Source organism: Colossoma macropomum, unplaced genomic scaffold (assembly GCF_904425465.1).
Source record: "Colossoma macropomum unplaced genomic scaffold, Colossoma_macropomum, whole genome shotgun sequence".
Taxonomy (NCBI): domain Eukaryota; kingdom Metazoa; phylum Chordata; class Actinopteri; order Characiformes; family Serrasalmidae; genus Colossoma; species Colossoma macropomum.
In genome coordinates this window covers 1,246,373-1,271,497 of record NW_023495303.1, presented here as the reverse complement: position 1 = coordinate 1,271,497, position 25,125 = coordinate 1,246,373, and the positions used below count along the sequence as shown (strand labels likewise).

At 38.9% G+C, this 25,125-nt stretch overlaps 1 protein-coding gene and 2 long non-coding RNA genes across 4 annotated transcripts; 2 read left to right on the top strand and 1 right to left on the bottom strand.

The window, feature by feature from the left end:
- Window positions 1-1,451: 1,451 nt before the first annotated feature.
- Window positions 1,452-23,610, bottom strand: LOC118801687. The gene is made up of 3 exons (XR_005006565.1): window positions 23,226-23,610; window positions 10,974-11,120; window positions 1,452-1,835 (listed from the first exon to the last, which is right to left on the bottom strand). It is a non-coding gene; the product is annotated as an uncharacterized LOC118801687 (long non-coding RNA).
- LOC118801686 lies at window positions 1,956-6,762 on the top strand. The gene is made up of 4 exons (XR_005006564.1): window positions 1,956-2,120; window positions 2,763-2,803; window positions 2,965-3,274; window positions 6,352-6,762. It is a non-coding gene; the product is annotated as an uncharacterized LOC118801686 (long non-coding RNA).
- Window positions 11,232-21,350, top strand: LOC118801685 (CD276 antigen homolog). 2 transcript variants are annotated; one of them, XM_036562048.1, is made up of 4 exons: window positions 11,232-11,363; window positions 12,845-12,885; window positions 13,035-13,355; window positions 16,065-21,350. In XM_036562048.1, exons 1-4 carry the CDS (start codon window positions 11,350-11,352, stop codon window positions 16,178-16,180), a joined length of 492 nt encoding a protein of 163 aa, XP_036417941.1. In that variant the 5' UTR covers window positions 11,232-11,349; the 3' UTR covers window positions 16,181-21,350. The 2 variants fall into 2 exon arrangements, with proteins under 2 accessions (XP_036417941.1, XP_036417942.1); XM_036562049.1 differs by lacking the exon at window positions 11,232-11,363 and adding an exon at window positions 11,770-12,661.
- Window positions 23,611-25,125: the final 1,515 nt, after the last annotated feature.

The window sequence follows — 25,125 nt, the reverse complement described above, 5'->3', positions numbered from 1 at the left end:
CCATCCATCAAGCTAAAGACGTGTGACGGATCTGCTCTACACAAATTGTTTCTCCTTCCAAAAATGGACAGTAAGGTACACGGCAGGAATTACAGACACCCCACATCTTTCCAAAAATCATTTATGACCACAATGATGTGAGGTATAGCATCACCTTGCCTTTCGGAACTGAGTGTTGTTGCATATGTTATTCATGTGTAACTACACAGTTATTAGAGACATTATTATTAGATTGGTCTCTCTAAACCTCATTTGGCACAGTTCTTGGAGGGTTTTTAAACAATATCATTCTGAATATAAAAATAAGAAAGCACTGAAGACAACGCAATAAAAGGATTTAATACAATGTGGTGAATTATTTTCTGTATTTAGGCAATAAATGTATGTATATTTTTGGTCATTGAATGTTATTTGTACCTCTTGATACTTTTGATGCTAATAATAAAATACAAACTGTACTAAAAATGTTACTGGTGTCTTGGAGAGTCCCCTCCTCACCGCCAGAGGTCCCTCTCACCTCCCTTTTGAGTGCTGTTATAACCCTCTTACAATCCCAGGTTTATTATATTAAGGCTTATTATTAAGTAATAATGCAAAGATGCTGAGTTATTCTCTGGTTGTAAAAGTGTGTAGTAAAGTTTTGGACCACCTGGCGACCATTTAAGGGTTAATCAGTATCATTTTTGTATCTGGACCAGTTACTGCTCTAACTGGTTTTAACCCTTTAATGTCCTCACCAAAAAAAAAAGCAATGGAATTTTATTTTTTGTAATTTTTATTTGTTTGGTGCAATAATAAAAACAATTGGTGGGGTTTTTTTTTCATTTCTTGACCCCACAATTTTTAAAACATTCACGTCTACCAAACGGTTGAGATGGCACTTTGTGGCTTATATAGTGACTCAAAATGTGCTCTACCAAATGGTTGAGCAGAACATTAAAGGGTTCAAAAGATGTAATATTTAGCTAATTGTACAGTCTCAGGCAAAAGTTTGGGCACCTCAATCAAACTACATGTTTTGTTGAACTTGTATTTGCCAAAAAAAGTAACATCTTTTATAAAGAACACAATTAAACATGTCATTTTCTGCTAAATCTACTCTAAAATTACTATTTATTTACTAAAGTTAACATACAGTGGGCACGTGCCACATTTTACATTCACTGTGACTTAATTTCTCTTAGAAAACCAACAAAACATAATCTAACCAGAGGTGCCCAAAGCATTGCACAGCATTGTGATCAAAACACTGACTTTAATATGATAAAAGATAAATCTCACTTTTTAGCCATACGGTTTGATCAATTTGAAAGATTTCTTCAGATGTGTGAGAACATATGGACCAGTCCATTTCAGACATGGACATAAATGGACTAAGGAAGGCGGTGCAGCGTAATCCAAACTTTACAGTACAATAAATACACAACAACAGATCACAGAATATGCATGTTTATTACAGAGTGACATTAAGGCTCAATTCAAATAAGTCATTGTTTCATGTCACACATAGCAGATTCAGAGCCATTTAGCCAAAATCGAATTTTGAAAACACTAAAAACTCTAAATGAGTAGCACAATTCTAAATTATAAATAAATACAACAATAATCCCATTAATTAAACTATATAGCTATTAGAAAGCTAAGAGAGTGGAAATGCAAAATAAAAGTCCCTAAAAATGGCTGCCCAGTGTATGACGCAAATGTATTAAAAATATTAAATATAACACCTGCCATTTGGGTAATCAGGGCATGTTCTGTGGTGCTGATACAAGTTTATCGTAGAGTGGTGTCACCGAGAGTTTTCCATCACCCAAAATAGGCCGCCTGCAGCAGTTCTGGAAAAAAAAAAGAAAATCTAATAAGTGATATATAATTATTTTTTATTTCATTCTTCTTCTTCTTCTTCTTCTTATCATTATTATTATTATTATTACTATAAAAAAAAGCCTTGTCTCTGAATTTATCTGATTATTTTTACGTACTTTACGTGAAGTAGTTCCGTATGCGTGTGTAACCAAACTACCGGTTCGGTTTAAGCAGCCAGCTTTGGTGCTTTTACTCCTCTCGGGCTGTTTAAACCCACATTCGGCAGACAATATGAGGTAAGAATCATGTATGAGGTAAAAGAAAAAAGAATCATGACCCACTTTGTGGTTAAAGACCTACCGCTGTGCTACTTGAGGGTTTCCCCTCGGTGAAGCTAACGGAGCTAACTAGAACTCACAAAAACCTTTAGCCAGCTAGCTACAACGAAACATAGCAAACCAGGATTTACCTTTCAGGCCACATTATTCTCTGTTTTCTTAGCTGGTCGCGCCATCTCAAATGTAGCTCATCAGTTCCGTAGCATTAGCTAACTTTGTGATAAACGTTGCTGTTTATCTGCAGCAGCCCGAACAAGACCATCTACTGACACCTGAAAATCAGGTTCACGTCACTAGAGAGTGTTTAAGATGTGTTTACTATCCATAAATGACCCCTGTAGTGTTTAACATTGTATATGAAGACTGGCTAATACTTGTTTGCTATCTTAGCCCGGCGTTAAGGCCTTCATGTAGTAAACAGGTTTACCGTCACCCCCAACCCCCCAACCTTAAACCACATCCAGAAGATGTTAGTGTACATTTTCCACGATATGCACAAAACGAGATTATCATGGCGTAGCAGGTACAGCAGTATGTTAGTGGCAGGGTCAGTGTATTTCTGCTGGCTTCTGTGGCACAACAAAAAAAATTCTGTTTATTTTCTGACTTTTCCCTCAGATGCTGTTTGTCCTTAGTGTTCCTGCTGCTGATTCAGAAAGGTGAGCACATTTTACACCCTGATAAACAAATATTTAAAAGGCTAGAGCTTCACTGAGGTTTCAGTAAGAAATAAGCAGCACATGGAGAACTAAAAGCCAGACTGTGCCTGGACACTTTTGGTTTTATGTGTGTTTCGGTGTGTCTCTCAGTGTCCCTGCAGGAGATTAAAGCTGCCGTAGGAGACGCCGTCATCTTACCATGTTCAAACAGTGATAAGGCACTGCTGGGCAAACTGACTGCATTCTGGAGATTCAGAGACAGCAGCACCGTGTACGACATCATTGAGAGCAGAGCGTTGTTGGATGACCAGGACGCGTCGTTCAGAGGCCGAGTTGACAGCTTTCCAGACGAGTGGACTCGAGGAAACTTCTCCATCAAACTCAGCAGTGTGAAGAAGACGGACGGAGGAACGTACAAGTGCTTCATTCCTGCTATCAACACTCAAACGACAGTATATCTGACTGTTACTGGTGCGTCCGACCTTAACCTACCAATCAGTAGTGCTAATGACAGGGTACATTAGGAATTTGCTGTTACATACTCAATATCCAATGTGCAAAACAATCTAACATGTCAAATTAATATTTTAGCAGTAAATAGAACAGAGCATTTCCTGAACAAAATGCAGTGACTGCACAGCTTAAGCGATTTGAGAACAGCTGCTAATGTGTTGCCAGGTGGTTACTATGGTATTTTATATGGTTGCTACAGTGTTAATACGTAGTTGCTGTGGAATTCCAGGCAGTTGCTGAGGTGTTGCTAGGTGGTTGCTAGGAGCAACATAGTCCGTTCTATAAAAAATCCGATTAAGAACTCCGATAAAGAGGCTGGATTTTAGCTCCGTAATCAGATCTCTCAGTGCCGTAAACTCTTACTCTGATTTCTTTCGGATTTCTCAGTCTGCATATGTGCGAAAACAGATGGTGGTACCAGAAATAAGTGAGCAGCGTCGCTGCGAAATGCAGCAAAACGCTTTTGGAGTGACACTGAAACCAAACATGAAATACAGGATTTAAATATTCTTCTCTGTATGTTCATATTCATACATATATTCAGGTAAAATGGCACGATGTTTAAAAAAAAAGCTGCAGCATGAAGTTTTATGTTTACATCATGTCTTCTTCTGTGAGTTCATTGGCTGGTTGCAAAGTATCCGATTACTGTCTGACTCGTAAACGTGGCGTTTTCCCATTATCTGATTACTCAAGTACATGTAAACGTATTTTCTGCAGTTCTCGGATTATTAAGTAAATGCACTCACTGTCTCAGGCATCAGACAGCACATATCTAACCACCTCATGTAATAACTAATAACTATGTGAGGGAGCTTTTAGAGGTGGACGTCTGGTTCCTATCACCACCACTGTGAACAGCTCTGACTCTAAGTTTCTCTAGAACGAAGCGTTTCACACCAAACCACTCTGAATGACTCTGTTTACATCTTAACCACTTAATTATGTAGATTTTCTTTTTAAATCGGTGGACTTCCCCTTTAACATCTATCAACACGCTACACGACTGTTGCTTTTTTCAGCATTAGCATTACAATACAGTCAAAAATATCATAGCTAACCAAAGCAGCGTACAAACACCAGCCACACTTACATGGAGACCAAATAAAACTGAACTGCACATTAAACCAGCTTATGCAACAAACCTAAAAGCCCTGAAAGCTTCCCTAACTCAGAAGAGCTGTAGCCATCTTCATGTAGCTTTGAACCCCCTCAGCAGTTTCTCTTTCTATTCCCCACAAGGCCCCATTCAAACGTTCAGATGAATTAGCTGTGGCGTCCTGCGTGCATCACACTCCTTCTGTGCTGGCTGTTAAGGGTTTAAGGACTGATTATTGTTCTAGTCTAAGGTTCTTTAACTTTATACTCAATCGAAACCACAAACACAAGCACGTGCAGGTGACATGTTTATCAGTATGTACAAAGCTAAAGTGACTGTGTTACTGGGGTAAAACCAGCTCACCTCCACCACTCCAGACCAGCCCAAGCGCAGTCCCTCCAGGACGGAGAGCACAAGCCCGTCGGTTCCGTTCAGAAGTTTAAAAGTGGGATGCTGAGAAATTCCCCACTAAACAACGACCCAGCAGAGAACGGTGGTCAGCTTTCACTTTCAACTTTGGCGCCAAAAACACTTCATGTCACGCTGACTCTCTGCCTCATGAGGTTTTTATGCTTCCCCAGAGTAACTGGAGGCAAGCTAGCGCCCCCCCAGTGGATGACAGTGTACTCTCTAACTAAGTGCGCCCTACATATACAACCTAGGTGGATTCTACTGAAGTCCAGAGAGACCATTAAGTAGTTATAATTTTTTGGATTGTTATTTTGAGATAACGAGTTAATTATCTTGTTATCTCAAGATAACAAAATTGACAATGTATTGTCTAACTAAGTGCGCCCCACATATACAACCTAGGTGGGTTCTATTGAAGTCCAGAGAGGGCATGAGGTAGTTATAAAAAATTTTTGGATTGTTATTTTGAGATAATGAGCTAATTATCTTGTCATCTCAAGATAACAAAATTGACAGTGCATTGTCTAACTAAGTGCGCCCTACATATACAATGTAGGTGGGTTCTACTGAAATCCAAAGAGGCCATGAGGTAGATATAAATAATTTTTGGATTGTTATTTTGTCATAAGTAGTTAATTATCTTGTTATCTCAAGATATCAATCCAGAAAGTTATAGCAACAACTCATGGCCTCTTCGGATTTCCATAGGGTTCAGCATCTACCATAGAGAAGAGATAAGAGGCTCATGATGATCTCACTCGTTGGGTGAGCTGTATTTTGTATATATATGCGTCTCTCCTGTGTGTTCTATCCCAGCTGTCTTCGGGCGGAAGGCAGGAAACACCCTGGACAGGCCACCAGTCCATCACAGGGCAGACATATAGACACATACATTAACACACACTCACATGAGGGGCAATTTAGCGTGTCCAACTAGCCTGACTGCATGTCTCTGGACTGTGGAAGGAAACCCATGCAGACACAACTCCACACAGAAAGGACCCTGGTTACCCGGCTGGGGAATCGAACCCAGACCCTACTTACTGTGAGGCAACTGTGCCACCGCACTGCCTCCTCTCAATACAGTTCACATCATTTTTAATGCCATAAATTGGATCTTGTTTTGATGACTGCAGCATAGAAGTTGAAATATGGGTAATCTCTTCAAAATTGCTGATTGGCTGGGGTTGAGACTGCAGCAGAAAGGCTTGTAAGGCTGGTCACTGGTGCCTCCTTGACACTTTTCTGTTCAAACTGTAGTAGTCATCAAGTGTATAGTGTCATTTAGCTATTTCCAATCACTGACCAATGCACCTTTACTATATGACTAAGTACAGCCAGTCTGTTGATTGGTATCAGTACTCTGCCGCCCCCTAGTGTCATGGAGATCACTCTGTATACATAGTAAGTTTTGGCCAATGTAAATATTCCATAATTAAAATGAGCTGACGAACATTTTAGGAAGGGTAACCCCCCCTTGTCCTCTCTCACGGAATGAAGACTTATTTGTGTTTGTGTTCCACAGAGACACTGAGACCTCCTGAAGTTCCATCTGAGACGAAGAGCAAGAAGGTTCAAATGAGACCAGACAACCTTCTGCTTTTTTCTACACTTCTGTTGGCGTTTTTTTTCTGTATGTCTCACCAGTGAGACTCCAACTGCAACTCCACACTATTTACTTTTTTTCTTGAATATAACACTGACAAACATCTAAAAATGCATTAAAAAAAAATGAAACACTTGTAACCATGCCCACAAAAGCTTTAAGAACTGTCCCTTCCGAAACACACATTTTCTGTAATTAAGTAAACTTTTTGTGTGTCAATAAAAAACTGTTCAAATCTGCGTCTGCTGGTCATGCACTAGTTAGCGTATTTGAGTTCCATTCAAAATGAGCTAATATTGTCTCTTCTGTAACAGTCAGTACTGAAACATTTGGTAAAGCTTTTGTTTTGGTAGTGACAAAAGGAATGTTCAGTCATTTGTTTCAATAAAATAAACACAATGAATGTAGAGGGTCACTCAAAGCAGAAGGATTTTAAAAGTCAGTTAAAAGTCCAAAATGTGTTTTCACCTCTGAACTAATTCAGTAGAATAATCCATACATGACTTTAACATGATGTTCGTTCAAAACTGTTCTGATGTCATCTTCAAGCTGTGGCTCTAATCTCTAGCTCTTCATCAGTGGTCACTTTCTGACCACAGAACTTCTCTTGGCTGGATATTTTTGGGAGCAGCAAGTTGGAGCTACAAGACAGGCATCCAGTGTTTTATGTGGATTAACGCGACATTTCACCAACCCACCCAACCACTCATTCACTCACTCACCCGCCCCCTTTAATATGGCATTTTTCTGCACATTTCTGTGCAAAATTTCTATTCATTTGCTGAGTTTAACATATTGGAAACAATAAAACATAAAATATAAAATGTGCCATAACTTTTGCACAGACCACATTTTATGGTGCTTTTTCTGTAACACTCTATGTGTTTGGGAACTGAGGAGACACTGCTGTAGTTTTTAAGTGAAATGTTTTCCTGTTCTTGTTGATACAGGATTTCAGCTGCTCAACAGTTCAGGCGCTCATTTGTCATATTTTTCATTTCATAATGCACTACATGTTTACAGTGGTGACCGGTCTGGACTGCAGGAAGGTCAATTTAGCACCTGGACTCTTTTAATATGGAGCAACACTGTTGTAATACATGCAGAATGTGGTTTGACATTGTCTTGCTGAAATAATCAAGGCTTTCCCTGAAAAAGACGTCGTCTGGATGGCAGCATATGTTGCCAAAACATGTATATATCGTTCAGCATTAATGGTGTCTTCACAGATATGCCAGTCACCCATACCATGTGCACTAATGCTCCCCTATACCATCATGAATACTGGCTTTTGAACTGTGCACTGATAACAAGCTGAGTGGTCTTTAGCCCAGAGGACACAGCGCTCATGATTTCCAAAAAGGATTTCAAATGTTGATTCGTCAGACCACAGGACACTTTTCTACTTCACCTCAGTCTGTTTTAAATGAGCTCAGGCCCAGAGAAGGTGTCAGTGTTTCTGGTTCCTGTTTATATATGGTTTCTTCTTTGCGTTTTAGAGTTTTAACCTGCACTTGTGGTTGCAACAAACTGTTTTCACATACAGTGGTTTTATAGAAGTGTTTCTGAGCCCATGCAGTAATTTCTTCCACAGAATCATCTCTGTTTTTAATGCAGTGCCGCCTGAGGACCCAAAGGTCACAGCCTGCCAATATTAGTATTTGGCCTTGTCCCCTGCATACAGAGATTTCTCCAGATTCTCTGAATCTTTTAATGTTATTATGTACCGTAGATGATAGATGCTCTTTTTCGACCCAGTGATGTTACTGACCTGTTGCCAATTAACCACCAGGTGTTTTTTTTAGCATTACACAACTTTACCAGCCCCAACTTTTTTGGAACGTGTTGCTGCTATCAAATTCAAAATGGGCAAAAATTTTAAAAATAATAATAACATTTCTCAGTTTCAACATTTGATATGTTGTCTTTGTACTATTTTTAAATAAATATAAGGTTTACATGATTTGCACATCATTGCATTTTATTTTCACTTACATTTTGCACAGCGTCCCAACTTTTTTGGAAATGGGGTTGCAATAAACAGGTTTATTATGACTTTTCCCCCAGACAACATCCACCCTGCCAGAAGATGTTGGTATGTTTTCCGCTATATGCACAAAATGAGATTATCATCAGTCATCAGTCGATGCAGATCATGTTTCTACAAGCCCTTTGCACCCGGAGGACCTAAGTGTGCCATGGAAGCCTCATTCAGACACAGAGCTGAAAGTCTTCTAGATGGGGAAAGGAAAAAGGAAACGTTTCCATCAAACTTACAAAACTTTATTAAGTTGAAGAATTGTGGGATATTGTGCTGCTCTCTTGTCTTGCGCTCGTCAGAGTTGTTCACTGCTGCGTTTCTTGACATGTCTAATAAAACTGCAGGGTTCCTTTCTAGGAAATCATTTTCCAGAACTTTCCAACTTTCCCACTTTCCATGACAGCTGTTGCTCACAGAGGGTTAAGTTCAATGTATATGCACTACAAAAGTTTGGGCACCCTCAGTCTTCTACAGAGAACACACTTCTGCATATGTTAACGCACAATTACTGTTTATTTGCTTGAATTGACATTTTGGAAAAGAAAAATAAAAACACAAAATGTAAAATGTGTCATAAAATGCACCGCTCCCCAAAAAAGGCATAAGCAGTGGCTGTGTATTAAAATATATAGCAGTGTGTTCTCTGTAGAAAATCAACTAAATGTTATTTGACCAGGGGCGCCCAAACTTTTGCTCACCACTGTTTAAGTCCTTTTCAGCTATGCTAATTCACACACAACCTGAAGTGACTTATTACTTTTATACAACAGTTAAATAAATACAGTAATAAATTAATAAACTGGGCCGTGAACGCGGCGTTTAATATGTTTTAATGTTCGCAGTTCCTTCACCAAATTATAGTTCCTTAACGAGCAGCTTGTTGCTACGTCAGAGTAACGAGCTCCGCCCACTCGCTGCACAGCCGGCAGTTTGTTCTCCAGCTCCTCACACTAAATTCTCAAACTGTCATCACCACTGAGCAGCTTTTCATTCAGCAGCTGTGACAGAAGAACAGCTAAACAACCTGGAATCAGCCAGAAATGAACCCAACACCATTCGCCAAACTAAATGAGCTGTAAGATGCTTTACAGACTGGCTGGAACAAAACAACATTAATACTGATCTGGCAAAAATGAAAAAAAGATATTGGAAGTAATTTCATTATGGATCATTACAGATACTATGCTTTAAAAGTCCTCACACAGTGAGAAAAAAGAAATCCTGCATAGAAAAAACAAGATGCATCGATAATCATTTTATAATTGCATTGCAGCCTCTGAACCATAATCGAATCGAATCGTGAGGTGCCTAGAGATTCCCAGCCCTACCACTGACCCAGTGGAATCAATCATTTGAAACGATGTTGTTTGACATGATCACATGATGCCTTATCAACATTTTGATGGGCTGCTTCATGAAGTTGAGACGCAATGTTGCGGCTGAGTTTCAAGTAAGTTGTAGGATAGTTTCACGTAAGTTTCAAGCAAATAAGGTTGCATGTGTAAAAGCAGCCTAATCTTCAGACGTCTGGTTCCTATCACCACCACTGTGAATTATTCGGACTCTGTTTCTCTATAACAGAGCACTTCACACCAGACTATTCTGAATGACCCTGTTTACATCCTAACCATTTTAACTGTATGGAAATTTGGAAAACTTCCCTTTTAAACAATAGAAAGACAGTATGAGCACACTGATTCTTTACGGAAGTTTAAAAAGGCCTGTTGGGCAATTTTGGTTCCACATTTGTGGTTATGCTGAGTCTGGAAGGTCAAGTTCACTGTTAAGCTCAGGTCAGCCGTTGACTGGAATGGAGATTTTCATTAAATCATTGGAGATATTTAATGTGTTTGACCTCCTGCTATTACCAAGAAACTCACTTTAAAATAAATAATGAGTTAAAATAAGAAACTTCCAAGTTCTTACTTAATAATAGTACTATTTGACTGGGATCTCTGGTCCTGGAGGGACAGATTTCTGCACAGTTTGGTGATTTTCCTGCTCAAACACACCTGATTCAATTCAGCTCTTATTTGCCAGGTTTAGCTGGTGTATTAAAAGCAGGGAACTTTTGCCTCCCTCCTGCCACACTGCTGTCCAGTGGAGATGACGTTCTTCAGGTTGTGTTTGGGCCAAAAGTACTGAGACTAGTTGAGACTAACGAGAACACTCACATTTCCACAGTCTTTGTGCTACATGACCGTCTGTCTGTCCGCATTAGTTCAGCCCAGGAGACATTAATACTCAATACGTCCTTTAGGTGATGGTTCTTGAGCAAAGGCGTTCTCCATCCTGCTATTCTATACGCGTCATACACTGACCGCCCACTTTATTAGAGACTTTTACTTTGTATTTCCTCCCTGTCCACTATGAGCTCCATCTACCTTTTAGGTCCACCAACGTTACAGTTACAGACTGTAGCGCATCTCCCACTGCACAGTTTGGGATACAGGTGTGTTAAATGAGTGTAAAACTTAAATATAACAGGACAGCAACTGACCACACACTGTTCATGATCATGATCAGGGCAAGTTCTGTGGTGCTGGACCAAGTGTAGAACAGCAGGGTTCCTCTGGGTTTAAACACGTCAGGGTCACTGCTAGGATGAGAGTGGTCCATCACCCACAATAGGCAGCCAGGAGCAGCTCTGGAAGAAGAAGGAAAACATAATAAATGACACAATTTATTAATCACAGAAAAAGACAAAAAAATGATTCTTTTGAGATTTTTATTTGAATTTATCTCATTTTTCTGTATCCGGCTTTCCGTGACGTATTTTGCGCATGCGCCATTTAACAGTTTGAGAGAATAAGTATTTGGCGACCACGTGATTTTTGTTTTATACATTATAAGATGTTTAAATTTACACATATGGCATGGAGAAAATGAGGTAAGCACCATGTATGAGGTAAAAGAACAAGGTTCTCGTGTGAGATAGGTTTATCTGTATTTATCAGGCCTTGTTTTGTGAATTCCCCTCAGCGGAGCTAACGGAGCTAACAGAACCACAATTTTAGCTAACTATAATGAAACAAACCAGGATTTACATTTAACGCCATATTATACATATTATTTCCTTCACAAATAGCCAATCTGTTGGTCACGTCCTTTAAAATGTGTTGTGGCGGTTAGCTGGCTAGTCTGAGAAACTTCCCTAAATTAGATACTAACTTAGCTAGCTAGCAAACCTAGTTAGCTACCAAAATAGCTGTTTATTTACAGCAGCCCGAACAAGGCCATCTACTGACCCCTGAAAATCAGGTTCACGTAACTCGAGATTGTTTCAAATATATTTAATATCCATTTTGGGCAACTGAAGTGTTTTTCCTTTGTATATCCACCACAACCATGACCAGCTGGACTCCTCAACCTTAGCATTATATTTCGGGGGGAACTCCAGTCCTGGAGGGCCGGATTCCTGCAGTTTGGTGACTTTTCTGCTTAAATCATTAAACTCCTCAGATGAAGCCAGGTTTAGCTGGAATGTTCACCAAACTGTGCTGGACTCCATTTCTCAGTTCCCCACCCCGTTATATGTAGTTAAATAACAGCTTTAAGTAGGTCTGCCACCTGTCCGAGTTCCCTGGATTATCCAGGTTTTTGCTTGCTTGTCCCAGTTATTTTCATATGTTGTGAAGTTTGAACTGCTTCCTTTTTCCCAGCCAAACATTTTGTATACAAAGAATGAATCTGATTAGTTCAGATCGCCCTCAGTGCTGGGACAGTTGTTTGGGAATGGTGCACTGCTGGTGACCTCAGTGTGATGACTGAGATTCAGTCTGTCTGCCTCAGACTGCATTGTGAGAAATGCTGCCCATCCACTGAACTGAATAAGAAATCAAGCCACTGATTGAGCGTCCAGGAGTTTTAAAGGGCTGAGGTGGCAACCCTGCTCAGCGGCCTTGGCTGGGCCTTCACTGTAGTTTGACCTTTTGTAACGTGGTTGTGAAACCAGTTGCGTAATAATGGTCCCGTCAGTGTTCGTTGCCTGAGGGCGGTTTAAACCAGGAGAAACTGCCTAACTAGTTTTGCATAGGAACACAATATGATCCCATGACTAGGAGTGGCTAAACTTTGGCTCCTGTTAACAGATGCTGCCTAAGGAAATAATAATAAACAGTGTTTTCATCACTACCAGCCCTACCAAACAGGATACAGAAGATGCTGACATGTTTACCACAAAATGAGGTTATTATCCTCAGCCTATGCAGAACCTGTTTCTGCAAGCTGTTTGCATCTGATGGGTCTGAGCGTGCTGTGTCATAGCAGGAACCGCAGTATGTTCTGTGGCAGGGGCAGTTTTTTATGACGTGTTGGGGTTTGAGATGTGTTCACAGACTCTTCTGTTTGTTTTCTGACTTTTTCCCTCAGATGCTGTTGGCCCTTAGTGTTCCTGCTGCTCATACAGAAAGGTGAGCACGTTTTACACCCCAATAAACAAATATTTAATGGACTAGAGCCTCACTGAGGTTTCATAAGAAATAAGCAGCACAACTAAAAGCCAGACTCTGCCTGGACACTTTTGATTTCATGTTTGTATGTTTTGGTGTCTCTCTTTCAGTGTCTCTGCAGGACGTTCAAGCTTATGTAGGTGAAACCATCACCTTACCATGTTTAAACAGTGATAAGGCCCTGCAGGGTGAAATCACTGTGTTCTGGAGATTCAAAGACACCATCACTGTGTACGACATCATCAACAGCAGAGCATCGTTTGATGAGCAGGAAGCATCATTCAGAAACAGAGTTGAAGGTTTTTCAGCTGAGTGGACAAAAGGAAACTTCTCCATCAAACTCAGCAGTGTGACGAAGGCTGATGGAGGAACATACACCTGCTTCCTTCCTTCCACCAGCGCGCAAACGAAAGTGCAGCTGACTGTCAAAGGTGCGTATGAGTTGTCTTTAAACATAGGTTTGTAGTCTGAAAGGTCGTTGCTGCTGTTAATGATTGACAGAGGTAGTAGATTGTGTTCAGTGGTGAAATGGTTGTGCTAAAGAAACACTCCAGTCTTTTTAGTACAATCCCACTAGTTTGATTTTCCGTGGCTCCCTAATAGTGAAAGTGTTGAAGCAACAGTACTATGGCTGTTAATGGATCCCTACTCCCTCACTAATATAGTGCTGTATGTGAATAAAGGTTAATGAATATCAATGAATACATGAAATTGGATACTTTCTCACCATCAGCCTGCTTCAGTACTCAGCAGTCACATGAACTTCTTGCTCATAGCCGTAGACCTGGGCGTAACGTTTAACAAAACTCGACTAGGCTCAGTAGATTTAATTTTTTATCCATGTCTGCAGCTACCAGTCAGTGATTTTGCTGTGTAACAAGCAGCAGCCTCTCTCTGCTCTTTTTGTGCTTTCATTTTTTTTTACTGTGGTTCTCCAGAGAATCTAAAGTTTAGTTTACAGTGACTCAGTGGTAGGGATGGGCAATATGACTGTATATATTGTTGTTATGATGAAGGACATCATTATACAGTGTGCTTTTCTGAACATCCATCGTCAGTACTTGTAAAACACTGACCAGCTGCTTTTTTGTTATGAAAAAAAGTGAATTAAGTCCTGTTTAACTGGATTTAGTGCAGCACGGTATGGCAAATATTAAATAAAAATCACTGTACTCGCAGTTTTTGAAAATGCAGCACTACTAGTTCTTTTTTTCTCTGTTCTAACTGATCAGATGTCTGAAAAAAAACTACTGTGACCTATAGTGTATCGTGAAAGTTTCTTTAAGTGTCGCAATATTAGTTTCTTGCCATATCGCCCACCTATATCTACTCAGTTGGAGCAACAGTTCTACAAATACAGTTAAACCAAAATATAACAAGTTAAAGACATGCTATGTTTTTGTGTATTTATAAAGTAATAGTAAATCACAATACATCACATCAAAATGAGTGAAGTAGTCCAAATAATTAATTGCGCAAGGTCCGCTAAATGGTGTAATATATGCAAGATTTATTCAACAAAACCAAACTAAACTTAAAGAATTATCTGACCAGAATGTACAACTTGCAAAACTAGTCTAACAGATATTTTACACAGTGCATACAGCCATACAGCCATATGGCCTGTGTAAAAGTTATGGCACAATTAGTATTACATATTTAAGTTTGTGCTTTGTTGACTTATTTTTACTTAGAAAATCAACAAATTTGAGCGGAGGTTTTCAGATAATAGGCATCAGTTGAGGCAACCATCCCGCCACATAATCTCTGCATAACACCTTTGTGTTCATGTTCAAAGTGCAGTGGTTCATGACAACGTAAACAAATGTGGCTTGATAATTAACTTGCTGTGTCTTTTAAAACGTTATTCTAAAGCACCTCGTATTCATCAATTTCACTGAATTCAAGAGTTGAAAGAAATGAGTCGCCTCGCTATTAAAACGTGTAGAAAAAAATAACAAACATCCGCCTGATTTCCCGTTTCGTTCTGCAGATGATCTGTAACGATCACGTTCTGCAACTCCAGCTACACACGTCGCAAAAGAACTCACTCTGGAAAGACCATTAGAGATACCCACAAGCAAGTTCTGGCTCATTCTACAGAAACGTCCACTTTACTATCTGTCCATAGGAGTCACTGGTGTTACTGATCCTCACTGGTGTTACACATAACAAAGGAACACAAGAGACATTTTTAATGAACAATGCATTTTACAGAACGGCTGCTACAGAACATCAAACCACATGTTGTCAATCATGGAATATCCACTAAAATATGTAATTTAATCCATTTGTATTCTATTTTTTCACAATTACCTCAGAATAAAGTCGGTCACACCAGTGACTTCAGCTAAAAGCTTCATATGAAATCATGAGCTAAATGAGAAAATCTCTGATAACTGAAAGACACAGTGGACTCACCATGAGCTTTTCTTCATAGATCCTCAGAACACAGGTAAAAGGAAGTCGAGTGATGTCATCAGTGTGACTTTTATTTCAAAATACGAGATTTTTTTTGTTATGCAGTAACACCAGTGACACGACTCCTGGAGACAACAACTTTCATTATATATTTTATAATATTTATTTGGCTTTTGTTTTCTTTGTCATTTAAATTATATAGTCATTCATAGTCATGTATAAATTATTGCAGTTAAAATAGCAGAAAAACGTGTTTTTTACCTCAAAATATGGCCTCAGCCTGCACACATGACTGTGAGGACGAGCTCTTCTGTGGTGCTTGGAATTCTAGACAATTGATTTAAAAACCAATATTGCTAAATTGATGGATCGGGAAGGTGTAATTGTGAAAATGACTTATTGTTTTATTCTAAAATGTAAATAAATTGTAACCCTAACGTGTTTTTTTAAGTGTAATATATCTGTAAACGCTAGGGACACAGAAATGGACGTTTCTGTAGAATGACTCTTGTGCAAGAGTTAACCTTTTTTTCTGTCTGCTGTTTCTACATCGTGTGGTCAGTCACCACAAACAGATAACTTTCACTTAACTTCCCTGTAAGAAAAAAAGTGGGAAACATGCTGACTTGACAGTTATAATAGGAGCCAATTCACTGTTTCTTTCACTAGTTTTGTGAAACTGTTTTGCATCTTGTTCTTTTTTTGTGTGTGTTTAACAGATCGTCCAGTTCCACCAACGGACAGTTACCCAAGAAACAGCGACGTCAGAAGAAGACCAGACCATATTTTACTTTTCTTTGCATTTCTGCTGGGATGCTCTCTGCTGTGCGCATAAGCTTTGCAGGAGAACCTGTACTGTTTGAAGTACAATCCTATCTGTTAAAAGAGGAACAGGAAGTCTACAGAATGCTTTGCCAAATTTTGAAAAAGTAAAATTGGAGCAAAATTGGTCTCGCTGAAAAAGTAAAATTACCGTAGAATTAGAGTAAACCACAGATCAGCTCAGAAAGATCTGCAACAGAGCCACTGCTAATAAAAATAGTAGACTTCGAGAATAATGTCATAATATTTTGAGAATAAAAGTCGTATGGTATGATATTACAATTAAAGTCATGATATTGTGAGAAAAAAGGTCATAATATTTTGATAATAAAATCGCAGAATTATGACATTAAAGTGACATTAATACCAGGAAAAGTTGCAATATTGTGGCCAAAGGCTTTGCAAAAGGAAGGAACCTCCTTGTGTTAAATGAGGGGCGGTGAGGAGGTGGTAGAATTTCACACATAAAGAAAAGCTCAGTCTCCCTGTCTCTCCTGCACATCAGCACCAGCCTGTTATTAGTATAAGAAACGGCTGAGCAGGAAACTGTTTATTTAGAATAAAGAGCCAGACGGACTCGGAGGAAACTGTCCTTTTGTTGAAGGAGAATCGCAGGCAGGGTCAACTACTATCGTTGGTTACACATCCGCACCATTTGAAGAGGTAGTTTAGTTTCACAGACAATGATAATGAAATTGATCGATCCACAGGGAGACAATGAGTGTGTGGAACTCGATGCGCTCAGGGATAATATTATACTGACGCCATCCAGTCAGTAGTGAGTTTATACACAAAATATGCAACCAGAATGCATCTCTGCTGGCTTACTGACTGATGATCTTAGATTATGTAATCGGAAAAGCAGTGCTAATTTGGAGAGAGTGACCAAATGGAGCTGTACAGTTCTGAAGGAAATGCAAATATATTTTCATGAGAGCAGGTTATCGAGAAGGTTATGGTCAGGGTGGCAAATTAACACCAGCCTCCTCCCAAATGCGTGCAGATGTTTACATCTGGCAGGTAGATTTAAGATTAGATTTAATTGTAAGACTTAATGTAATTCTTGGCCGTCTGCTTACTGTACTAACCTTCTAAAATCCATCAGTTCTGCCCTGTCTAAAGATATTCAACAGCAGTCGACAACAACAAAAGCACAGCCTCATAAACTGTTATAATCATCACCAGTGATCATCTTGATCAGCCAATGAGAAAACATGCTGGCTATTTCAAACAATGCTAACTCTTTCAGTTACCACTGATAGTTCTGCCCAATTAGAGTATAATAGCTAGAACTTAGCTGGAAATTCCACTGGTTTTACAAAATTTCTGTATAATTCAGTCATTCAAAGAGGTTTTGTGTGAACTGCGCCATTCTAGAGGAACTCTTCAGAGCACTGATGGAAACCGGACATCTGAAAAGCTCCCTCACGAAAAGCTGTTATATAAAAAGGTTCCGAATATGCTGAAAGGTTTTATTTTTTTCTCAAATTTTCCCCCATTTTCCCAAAATTACATTAAAAAAATGCTTGTTCTCTGTTCATTCTGGATGGTAAATAAATTGGGCACATTTGTATTTGTAAACATACATCACTACCCTGGCAAAGAAACCTTCCCTACAAAAAAGTTTCTCTACAATGAACAATTCCAAACCACTTTGAATGACTAAGTTAAACACTGAATTATGTATGAATTTTAAAACATCGATGGAATTCTTCTTTTAAAGACCAGCTGATAGCAGTACTGGTTCCAAACTGAACAGAAATCAAAATGAAACGCATAAAAAGGAGATTATATAATGAAAGGTAGCAAAAAGACATTAAAAATACTGTTGTTGGATGGGCAGAATGAGTTTATGTAAAGCAGGGGTGTCCAAAGTCCAGCCTTAGGGCCCAATGGGTGTTTAATAAGTGCTCTGCCAGCCAGTACGTTGCAGTTCTTCCTTTCACCAGATGGTGGCAGTTGACCAGACCTGCAGTCTTATTCAGTGAATGACATTTAGTCAAGACTACAGACATAAAGCTCAAACTTAACACTGAAAACTGATGATTTTGGCGAGATGGAAAAGTCCTTATCAGAGCAAATTCAGTAGTTCAGTAAATTTTAACCCTATAAGGTCGAACAAAAACTACACTGGGGCTACGCTGCGTTTATTTGATATGTAAAGAACATTAACTAACAAAACCAAACATTTCTACATGTTTGTTTAGTTTGTCTCACAAATTATATTTTAACACCTGAATATGATTAATACATCAGACATGTTGCGTTCTTACTCTTAAACAGTTTATTTATTACAAGCGCTTATCGATCCAAACTAGCCAAATCCAAATAGCCACTGTGTTCTAAAAGCAGTGCTGCTCCCAGATCAGCTGATCTGCTTTACAATGATTTATGAATGTGTCTCCACCCCGCTGTGCTCAGCCTTAGCAGCTTTAATGAAGGGTTTTAATTTCTGCATTAGGGCTTAGAAGAACCAATACTGAGCTCTTTTGTGTACACTTTGTTTGCACTGTTATTGAACTATTTATTTATATATTTGTGTTTATTCCAAAAGGGACATATAAACTGGAACGCATCATCAGTTCCTCAGTTGCAACTTTGAAGATATTTTGGTATTTCAGGTACTCCTGACTGACCTGCCACTCTGACCCGTTAGGATGTGCGAAAATTGTGACTGGAAACCAAGTGATCAGGTCATCATTTTATCAGCTCCACTGACCATATAGGAGCACTGTAGTTCTACAGTTACAGACTGTAGTCCATCTGTTTCTCTGCATACTTTGTTACCCTGTTCTTCAATGGTCAGGACCCCCACAGGACCACCACAGAGCATTAGACACTCCTATCTGGTTAACCTAGCGGTAGTGTCTAACAGAGTGGACCATGAGCATTACCACCGCAACAACGTCAGTGACACTACTAAGAATGACCCACCACCCAAATAGTGCCTGCTCTGTGAGGGTCCATGGGGGTCCTGACCACTGAAGAACAGGGTAACAAAGTATCAGAGAAACAGATGGACTACAGTCTGTAACTGTAGAACTACAAAGTGCACCTATATAGTAAGTGGAGCTGATAAAATGGACAATGAGCGTAGAAACAAGGAGGTGTACTGAATGAAGTGGCTGGTGGGTGTGTATGTGCTGAAAAACTTGATTACTACCTAAAATCCAAGTCTCTATATTAGATTCCTTGAAGTCTGATAACGGCCTTAGTCTGGTTTAAGAAATTGGAGTCTGCAGTTTACATTCTGATAACTGCAGAAATCCAATAATGGACGTATTATTTTTGTGCACTCTATATATTGAAACCTCAAGTATCGCCTGATACGGATACCAATCAGATATTTTGTATTTACACTTTTAAAAATGAGCTATTTTCAATTGAGGGACTACAGTCAAGCACTTAAGGCTCTGATATATAATCCAGCAGTTTCTGCAGATATTAGCCTGATGCCAATATGTGGTATCGAACCAGTGCAATCACTAATTCAAGCCTCTCATTCTTTATGTGTAAAAGAGTTCCTGTGTGTTCCTATGAAGACAATGTTTGGCCACTTTTTAGATTTTTATCATTGGTTTATTTGAATATAATGTAATGAAGTTTTTTTTTTATTTCAGATGTGTTCAGTTACATGTCAGAAATATTGTACATGTGTATTGTATATTCTTATTTTTATTATTTTTTATTATTATGTCATTTGAACCTGGCAGCTTCCCTTTATATCATGTGAAAATTTCATGATGATTGGACCAGTAGAAATGCTCCAAAATGGCTTCAAATAAAATCATTTTTACATTAAATTACATTAAAAGTTAGGAACGTTTTTGCCTTCTCCTATAAAGTTACTATTTTGGAGACTGTCTTATTTTGTTCTACTGTCTAGTTGACGATATGTTCTAGTGCTAGAACGCTTTTAGGCATGGTGATCTGTGTGTGCACATTTTTGAGGTATTTAAAAAACAAAAACGATGAAAACCCAGTCGCTCATATTTCTCTGAAAATTCAAAAACGCTCCGAGACGAAGTCTCTCGAAATTTAGGAAAATGTATATTATACTACATTATATATTATGTAACCTTATACAGTGAAGAATCAAAGCTTTGCTATGCAAATGAAGGAAAAATGACTGACTCTGCTTGAAAGTATCTGAGGTAACCTTTCATAATAAGGATAACATCTCTAAACCACTTTCCTTAATGTTTAATGAAGCTGCGATGGACATTTAGAGCCCAAACTCAACATCTCACAAAGTAAAACATGGCTGTCTTTTAGCTGTGAGGTCTGCAGTGTAACTGAAGTAGTGCAGTACAGTGTAATCGCATCTCCGTGCTCTTTTCAGGGGCATCAGTAAATGTGGGCATGACTGTAAATGCCTCTTTATCTTGTATCTAAGCGACTCATTCAGACTAACCTGTTCAGTAGTTCGTCTTTATCTCAAGCTACTCTGTATTCATCTTTCAGTTCCACCTACCAGCACACGAGAGCCGTGTTCTGAAGAGCTTATACCTCTTTTCTAAAATGTGGGCTAGAAATTTTATATGGCAAATTAACCCTCAGTAACCTGCAGTTACTATGTTCATTTTTGCTATACATCATCAAATGTAACAGCGAGATTACATACTTGTGTAGAAATTAAACTTGCATTGGATTCACATTCTCTACTAGAAGGTTACAATCTTAACAAGATATAATGGATCTTCTTCATGCAAAACTAGACTGTACACACAGTTTTTCTCCAGTCTCAGCAGAATTTTTGTTATAGTTGACAGTAACTAAGGCTGGACATGTTTGCCATTTGAGGACTGTATGTTTTGATCCAAACCAAAGAACTCGCTGTGCGTCTGTATTTGTGACCATTCTTTCTTAAAGGCCAGAGCACACAGAACAGACAGTGTAATGTTTGCAGACGACTTTACTTTGTCTATAAAAAGAATTGATGAACCAGAATGAAAGAAGAGAGAACATTCTGGATTCTCCCAGCACTCAGGGATGGCACACCAAACAAACAGTCCTCGTGCTGTTTGTTGGTGTCTGTCCGCTTGGTGCGCTCTGGCCTTTAGCTTTGCACTAAATAAAATGATGAACAAACTGAGCGAAATGGAACAAATGCTTGATCTGAAGATGTACAGACTGCATCGCTGATCATTTCAGAATAAAGCTTAGTGTGCTTTTGCGTGTGACCTGCGTGTGTTTTGTGGCTGATTTCCTGCACACAACAGAGGAAATGTCGATTGAAGAGAAAACTGTTTGTTGTGGCTGCGTTCTTTAAAGAAAAAGAAGGTGCTGAAGTTCAGGAAGAGGCCATAAATATATCTCTGCTGTTGAAAGAAAACCTCATATCTCCATTTTTCAGTTTTTCAGTTTTTGACATTATTTGAAAATGCCTGTTTTCCTTTACATTGTCTGCAAATTTCATGATGAATGGACTAAAAGAAATGATCCAAAAAGTCTGGTTCCATTGACTCACAATAAAAGTAAAGTGTTTTTTCCTTCTCCTGTAAAGTTACCATTTTGGAGACACAAGGTTTTGATCCGACAGCAGTGATGTGCTCTAAACATTGAGGGTTATTGTAGTAAGAAGATAATCTTGGGTAACTTCTAGAGAGCGTCCAGTACGATGATAGCCCAACCTTATGAATTCTGAATTATTGTATGTCATTACTGAATATTGAAGAAGCTTTGTGCTACTTTATTGTCTCCAGTGAACTAAGATCTCCAGTGTTTTTATTATATGTACTATTTCATAGGGATATAATGCATTGTGATATCATAATGCAAAGCTGTGACAGTGCGGAGAATGGATGTCAATATTTGCACACCAAAGTTCTCAGTCAGCACCACTTAACACCTGCCAGCTCCTGGCAAGTGTCATTAGGAAGCTGAAACAGCATTCATTGAACTCATCCTTCTTCATAATATGATTTTTGTTGAAATTATCGTGAGAATACCAAATCGCGGGCTGATTGTACTGTTCTACCCCTGGTATTCATGACAAAGTATGGCAGCACAACATAAAGCCTATTTATTTAAGATATGAAATGTCACCAAAAATGAGTTTACAGATCATTAAATTCTCAGTATGGCTGGGCAATCTGACAATATTTATCGTTATCGTGATAAATTACATGAAAATGTGTCACAGTATGCTTTGGTGAGCATATCGTGGGTATCGTCAGAACTCAACAACACTTCCCAACTGCATGTGTGAACAAAGAGAGCCTCATTAGTTCTGTTTAATTTGGGTTGAGTACAGAACAGTATGCGTTGTATTTATAGTTTTTATTAGTATTTTTAATGTGGCACTATTTTGTCTCTTCCAACCTATCGGATGTCAGATATACACATATATATCGTTGCACATTGTGAGAAATTGTATCAAGAAAACATATCGCAATATTCTGTTTTTGCCATATCGCCCATCTCTGCATGGAAGTTTAGTGAACGTAAACTTGTCAAATCAAACAATATGATCACACAAGATCTGCCTAAAAGAGAGCAAACAAAGGCAAAGCAGAGTTTCAATACTACATGCTTTCAAAAGTTGTAAAAATGCTCTGTATTGTGAGGATACAGTTTAAAATAAATGGCTGATTCATTCATCTGTAGCAGAGATAACAGATACAAAGCTTTTTGGGCCACATTACCTGCTGTGTGAACATAGCCTAAAACTGGGTTTTAAAAAAAAAAAAAACAATGAAAAATTCCTGGTCTTTTTAGATGACTGTTCACAGCAAAGATAGTTTAGGAAAGAGGTTTGGTTGTATGAAGCTGATACACACTGAAGTTATAAGTACTTCTATTGTTTTTTTTTTTAAATGAGGCACAATGCAAGACAGCCAATCAGAACAGAGGTCAGAACTTTCACTACTCTGTACTTCGATAAACTGATAAACTACAAAGTGTAGTTTATGTGTCCTGTATTTTTTACTGTAACTGTAACAGACTGATTTATAATCAGGGCCAGAGAGTGAAAACTACAGCAAAGATCACTGATCTACACTCTGATCACTAACTTGGTGGAAAAAGAGATTAATTTGGTAGTAAAATGTACGAACCTTGAGCAGCGCAGTTCAGCCAGCAGCGTGAGACGCTTGTTCTTGTTGCTCCAAACATAAATGTAGAACAGCATCTGCACTCTGGTCAGAGGAAGTTAACGCTGCTCATCTTTAGAAAGCTGAATTTCCTGTTGGGTTACCGATGTGGTCATGCTCTTATAATTTGTTGACTGTGTTTGTCGTTCAGCCATGAGTTGCATCTGAGAGAGTGCAGATCTGCTGTCTCTCAGATCAAAGCTAGATAAGATCTCTTTGTTGTCCCACACTGACTGAATAACATCTGAATTGTGCTTTAGCTCAAACCACTCAATAATACAAACATGCTAGTATGTAAGGTGATCAAGCTCAGATAGGATCATGTTTGTTTTTTTTGTTTTTTTGTTTGTTTGTTTTCTACTTCAAATTTTGACTGTGGGTGACAGTTTTACTGAACCATGATATCTAATTTGCAGTTTAGGATGTAAAACGCGGTTATAATAAAAAAAGCCACGGTGTAAAAATATTTCAGAATAGAATTTCATGTAACAACACATTCCAAAAAAGTCTTTTGATGATATTCTGTACCGTAGATGATGAAAAGCAAAGGTTCTTTGCTATTTTACGTTTATAAACGCCATTATTGAATTGTTGCTCTATTTGTTCGTGCAGTCTTTCACAGAGTGGTGAACCCCTCCTCATCTTTACTTCTGAAAGACTCAGCCTCTCTGAGATGCTCTTTATACCCAATCATGTTACTGACCTGTTGCCAATCAACCACCAGGTGTTTTTTTTTATCATTACACAACTTGTTGTCTTTGAAGCATTTTCAATGAAATACAGGGTTTAAATGATTTGGACATAATTGCATTTTGTTTTTATTTACATTTTGCACAGTGTCCCAACTTTTTTGGGGTTTTGTGCATATATATATATATACACACACATGCTATATTTCCAAAACTATTCGCTCGTCTGCCTTCACACGCATATGAAATTCAGTGAGGTCCCATTCTTAATCCACAGGGTTTAATATGATGTCGGCCCACCCTTTGCAGCTATAACAGCTTCAACTCTTCTGGGAAGGCTTTCCACAAGGGTTAGGAGTGTTTATGGGAATTTTTGACCATTCTTCCTGAAGCGCATTTGTGAGGTCAGACACTGATGTTGGGCCAGAAGGCCCGGCTCACAGTCTCCCCTCTAATTCATCCCAAAGGTTCTATCGGGTTGAGGTCAGGACTCTGTGCAGGCCAGTCAAGTTCTTCCACACCAAACTCGCTCATCCATGTCTTTATGGACCTTGCTTTGTGCACTGGTGGGCAGTCCTGTTGGAACAGGAAGGGGCCGTCCCCAAACATCAGGAAATGTGCACACAATATAAAAGACAACAGGCATTTTCAAATTATCCCAAAAAACAAAAATGGAGATACAAGGTTTTGTACCGACAGCACATGGAAGTTCACTGGTGGTTCTAGATAGTAAATAAGCCCCTGGTTCCTATCACCATCACCCACCACTGTAAAGAAATCTGACACTGAAGTTTCTCTACAGTGAACCGTTTCACATCAAACCACTGTGACTGACTTTGTTTACATCTCAGTGATTAAATTATGCAGAAATCTAAAATTTGGTGGATCTTCCCTTTAATGACTGACTAATACAGTGAAGCTGTAGAACATGCAGGCGCTGTTTCAGCAGCACCAGGTTCACTAAGTGTAGTCAGTGCGGTTAAACAGCTCCACCTAGTGGAAATGTTTGGAACTGATTAGTTTCATTAGCCAAAGCAAAAGCAGCCACCAATGTACCCTTATCATTACACTACACCCTCACAAAAGATGGTTCTTCAAGGGTTCTTTAGTAAGGAAAATGGTTCTATATAGAACCTTGAACACTCAAATAACCTGCATGATTAAAGGGTCTTTGC